Source organism: Orycteropus afer, unplaced genomic scaffold, assembly GCF_000298275.1.
Source record: "Orycteropus afer afer isolate SDZICR_OR568_19922 unplaced genomic scaffold, OryAfe1.0 scaffold01005, whole genome shotgun sequence".
NCBI classification, from domain to species: domain Eukaryota; kingdom Metazoa; phylum Chordata; class Mammalia; order Tubulidentata; family Orycteropodidae; genus Orycteropus; species Orycteropus afer.
Window position 1 is genome coordinate 148,556 of NW_006922592.1, and position 4,843 is coordinate 153,398.

At 36.7% G+C, this 4,843-nt stretch overlaps 1 protein-coding gene across 1 annotated transcript in view; it reads left to right on the forward strand.

Annotated features, from left to right (window-relative positions):
* The window catches only part of PBDC1 (polysaccharide biosynthesis domain containing 1), a 6,481-nt gene extending 3,927 nt beyond the window's left edge, over positions 1-2,554 (forward strand). Inside the window, exons 5-6 of the mRNA XM_007958531.1 lie at positions 1,887-1,998; positions 2,310-2,554. Coding sequence (XP_007956722.1) covers positions 1,887-1,998; positions 2,310-2,554 — 357 coding nt within the window. The remainder of the gene's footprint in view (positions 1-1,886; positions 1,999-2,309) is intronic.
* The last annotated feature ends 2,289 nt before the right edge of the window (positions 2,555-4,843 follow it).

A 4,843-nucleotide genomic window follows, 5' to 3' on the forward strand; every position in this document is an offset into this window, starting at 1 on the left:
GGCAGCACGTCTTCCTCAACCAGCAGTCAGAGAGTTCTGCCTCTAGGAGGCCTCCCTTTTGAGCCCGGAAGGGTGGTCAAACTAGCCAATCACAGCATCAGAACTCTAAGCACATGAGAGAGAGTGGGAAGCTCCCAGAACATTGTATTGTGCCACGCCCAACAGAAATAACCCAGGTGGGCGACTTTAAAATCAGGATCTCCTCCGTAGCTAATAGCAATTCCCACCTTGGAGTTTACAAAGACTTGGTAGAAAAGCCACACTAAATAATTTACTACACCGCAGTTTTAAAGAAATTTTTTAGAGAAACATTGCCCTAATCAACTAAGTGACTAAGTTTTGAAAGGAATCTTTATTTGGTATATGGATTTTTTTTTTTCTTTAATGTTCATTGAGTGTATTCTTTTCTCCTTGACTGGGTCATTTCATCCCCACTCACCTAGCTCTTTCTGGTGATGAGATATCAGTTTATTTATGTGCGTAGATTAGTGAGAAGGCTTGGATGGGTGAGTGACAGACAGGTATTTTGATTCTCTGGATTTAAATTCATATTACCACAAACCACAAATAATTGGAAAACTTAACGTTTTTCATTGTTAACTTGATTAGCTTGTATTTTCACAGGGCACTAAAACTCTTTCCGTAGGAAAAATTTACTTGAGAATAGGCCTGTAAGTCATGAAGAATCTAAATTTTAACGCCTAACAGGTACACTGGCTAAAACAATAGGCTCAAACATACCTGAACTTACTCCACAACACCTAAAAACATGCTATTATTGGTCTTTGGAAAATTGTCACTACTAAATGCTTTCCTTCCTTTTTTATTGTAACATGTAAATACCCAAACATGTGCTAATTCAACATTTTCTAGATGTGCAATTCCATGACAACTGATACTGACCCTGAAGTGATGTTGGTTAGTTATCTTTATCATGTTATACAACCATTACCACTGTTTCCAAGTTATTTCACCACCATTAACAGACAGTCAGTGCTTTCTAAGCAAAAACTTCCTCTTTCCCTTTCTGACCATCCTTGATAACCACTAATAAACTTTGGTTTCTTTAAAATAAAAAACACCTGCTGCCATTGAGTTGATTCCAACTCATAGCGACTCCCATTGGGTTTCCAAGATGGTAAATCTCAACAGAAGTAGATTGTCCCATCTTCTTTCTGCAGAGCGGCTGGTGAGTTTGAATCATCAATCTTCTGGTTAGGAGTAAAATGCCTATGCACGGCACCACTAGAGCTATGCATTTGCTTATTTCATATAGGTGAGACCTTACAATATTTGTCCTTTTGTGACTGATTTATTTCACACAGCATGTTTTCAAGCTCTTTCTACATTGTAACGTTAGGACTTCATTTCTCTTTATGGCTGAGTAATACTCCGTTGTATGTACATACCACATTTTGTTTATCCATTCATCTATTGATGTTTCTACCTTTTGGCTATTATGAACAGAGCTGCAATGAACATTGGTGTACTGAACTTCTTTCTTTGTGACTTTGAGCCAAATTCTAGCTTCCTTTATTTCATTTGTACTTCAGTGAGGATGAATTACCATTTTGAGCTGAGCTGGCCAATGACTTAAAAACAAAACAGAAACTATTTAAGAAATCAAATTTTAATTTTGTAGTGAAGGATTTAGGTGTTTTATCAGGTTAAAATATTGTTCTTGCTGTGAAATACCATGCTGAAGACACAATAGATAGCACAGAAACTTGCTGCTAGTTTCACTTTCAATAGAACTAGCAATTAACTTTAATTGGTCTCTTCAACCATGCTTATTTCTCTTCCTGGAGAAATGGAAGCCCTTTAACTGGTTTGACTACATTAGTCTCCTGCATTTGTCAGCTTAGACATCATTTTTGCATTTATAGAAGTGGAGGCCATTCTGCTTGAAGTTTGATGGGATTGTAGAAGACTTCAACTATGGTACTTTGCTGCGACTAGATTGCTCTCAGGGCTACACTGAGGAAAACACTATCTTTGGTAAGTTTCTTGCCTCTGGGATTATTTATGTATAAGGAGAGGAAGGATCTGGTTTTATAGATGAATCAGTGACATGTAATTAAATCATCTTATTTGTTATATCTTTAAAGATTACATTGCTGTTTCTTAAATAACTGTGAGATAGTTAAATATTTTCAACCTCATTAAGAATAGAATTAGAATTCCAGATCTCTGAAGCTTATGACTTATACTTGAATGCTTTGCATGTTAGCTCAGCTTTGTCTATAAATTTCCAGTAAGGTTAGGGAAATAATGAGTTAGGACAATAATCAATTCTATTTGCTTTCCAGCCCCCAGAATACAATTTTTTGCCATTGAAATTGCTCGGAACCGGGAAGGCTTTAACAAAGCAGTTTACACCAGTGTGCAGGACAAAGAAGGAGAGAAACGATCTGACAAAGTTAGAGAGAAAGTAGCCACAAGTGGAGGAAAGAGGGGAGCTGAAAAAGGAGGACAACATGAGAAAGCTGACAAAGGGGAAGAAGAGAAAAAAGCCGACAAAGAAACCAACAAAGGCAGTGTAACAGCTATGTAAGGTAGACACCACTCTGGAAACTGACTCAACTGAACCTACAAGTACCACGGTGCTATTTGCACATACCCCTTTTGTTAGTTGTATGTCGTTGTGCAATTGAAGAACATACAGAAGGACATCTTTCTAGCTTAATACTCAGAAGCTACTCTGGTCATTCCCTCATGTGAACTGGCTTATGTCTGTATCAGTATGACTCTAATGACTCTACTAGTGGGGTCTTTATTAGTGGGATCTCAGTTGATTGTTTTTTGGTATATTGTTTCTTGGTTCTTACCACTGGTCAAGTAAGAAGTTTTATAAATAAATTTCCTTCAGTTCTTATGATTATCTATAGCTGTACTTAGAAAATGTATTTAAAATTATTTAATACTTCAGATTTTTTTTCAGGTATATAACATCTTTAGCCATGTCTTAGATAAAATGATTTATGCCTGTTTCTTAATTCTTTTCACTATTTTTTATAGTAAAGTTTTCTCATACCTGATAAGTTGTACACAGTGTAAAGGTTAGAAATACTTATATATGAATTGACTCTTATCCTTTGAGTGACTATAGCTCTGTCTTCTTTTGATATATCTGACATAAGATTTGACAAATATGTTATGGGAAAACAGCAGCAACTTGAACCTGTCAGACCGTTGAGTACAGCCTAGTTCATATTAGAGGAGCAAGAGAGGACCTACTTCAGTATCTGCTTTTCTTCAGGTTGTGACATGAAAGCTTGAAATAATAATAAATACAAAGCCTGGTAGGGTGGCTTCCCTTTTCAATGCTATGGACAATAGTGGACATTTATACATTAATGCAAAGTGAACATATTTTTAAAAATTATTTTATTGTATTTTTGGTAAAAATATACATAGCAAATGAGTTCCCATTAGATAATTTCTACAGATAATGTCTAGTGGCATTAGTCACATTATTCATTGTGTCAATATTATTTATGTTCTACTTGTCCCATTCCCATTAACTTAGTCTCACTGCCCTTCAAACATCTCATCTATGCTGCCGAGTAACTGTTGTCTGTTTGGCCCAATATAATTTATTTATTTATTTAGTTTTGCATGAACACATTTAATTTGAGTAGCTCTATGTCATATAAAGGAGCTCTGGTAGCATAGTGCCTAAGGCACTTGACTGCTAACCAGAAGGCTGGCAGTTCAAACCCACCAGCCACTCCTCGGAAGGAAGATGGGGCAATCTACTTCCGTAGTGATACTGCCTCGGAAACCCAAGGAGGGGTCGCTATGAGTCGGGTCCGACTCAATGGCACATAACAACAACAACAACAACATGTCATATAAATGTTTTCAAAAATGGTCCTACAGGGTTTTCAGTGAAGGTTTACACAGCAGTTTAGGTTCCCATTCAACAGTGTCTACACAAGTTGTTCAGTGATATTGCTTGAATTATTCACAATGTGTGAACATTCTCATTATTTCTGTTCTATTTGTTTTGTTTCCATTAATGTAGTTTCCTTGCTCCTTTATATTCTCACCTTTGTTTTAAAGTAATTGTTGACAGTTTGATCTCATATAAGTGATATTTTTATAGGAGCACAATACTTATGGGTGATACTCATTTTTTTTTAGTTGATTTGTTATGTAGGTACAAAGTGAACTTGAGTTAGTTTCCATTCAAGGTTTGAAACATGTCTCAGGGCAATAGTCTTGGGGAGTCCTCCAGTCTCATTTTTATCAGAGTCCATCTCTTGTGGCCCTGATTAGAATAATCAGTAGTAGTAGATAGGTACCATCTAGTTCTTCTGGTCTCAGAGTAGATGAGGCCTTGGTTTCTTGTAAACAATTTGTGTTTAGACTAATTGTTTCCGAGTAAATAATTTTTTTAAAAGGACATAGTATTCAAGGATGATATTCTTAACTTTTTTTTAACTTTTATTGTGATTTGGGTGGGTGTTTACAGAGCAAATTCATTATCCATACAGCACTTCATACACATTTTGTCTCATGACATTGACTGCAGTTCCCTACAAAGTAACAGCTCTCTTCCCACTTCCTCCCTGTAGTTACCTCTTCCCTGTGTCCTCCCAATATTCTTTACTTTTTGAGCTTAACTTGTATTTAGTTAAAAGGTGTTGGCATAGTGCCTAAGGCATTTGACTGCTAACCAGAAGGTTGGCAGTTCAAACCCACCAACCACTCCTTGGAAGGAAGGTTGGACAATCTACTTCCGTAGTGATACTTCCTTGGAAATCCAAGGAGTCACTATGAGTTGCCTCTGACTCGATGGCAGTGATTTAGGTGTTTTGGTTTTCAGGGGATAGTTTTA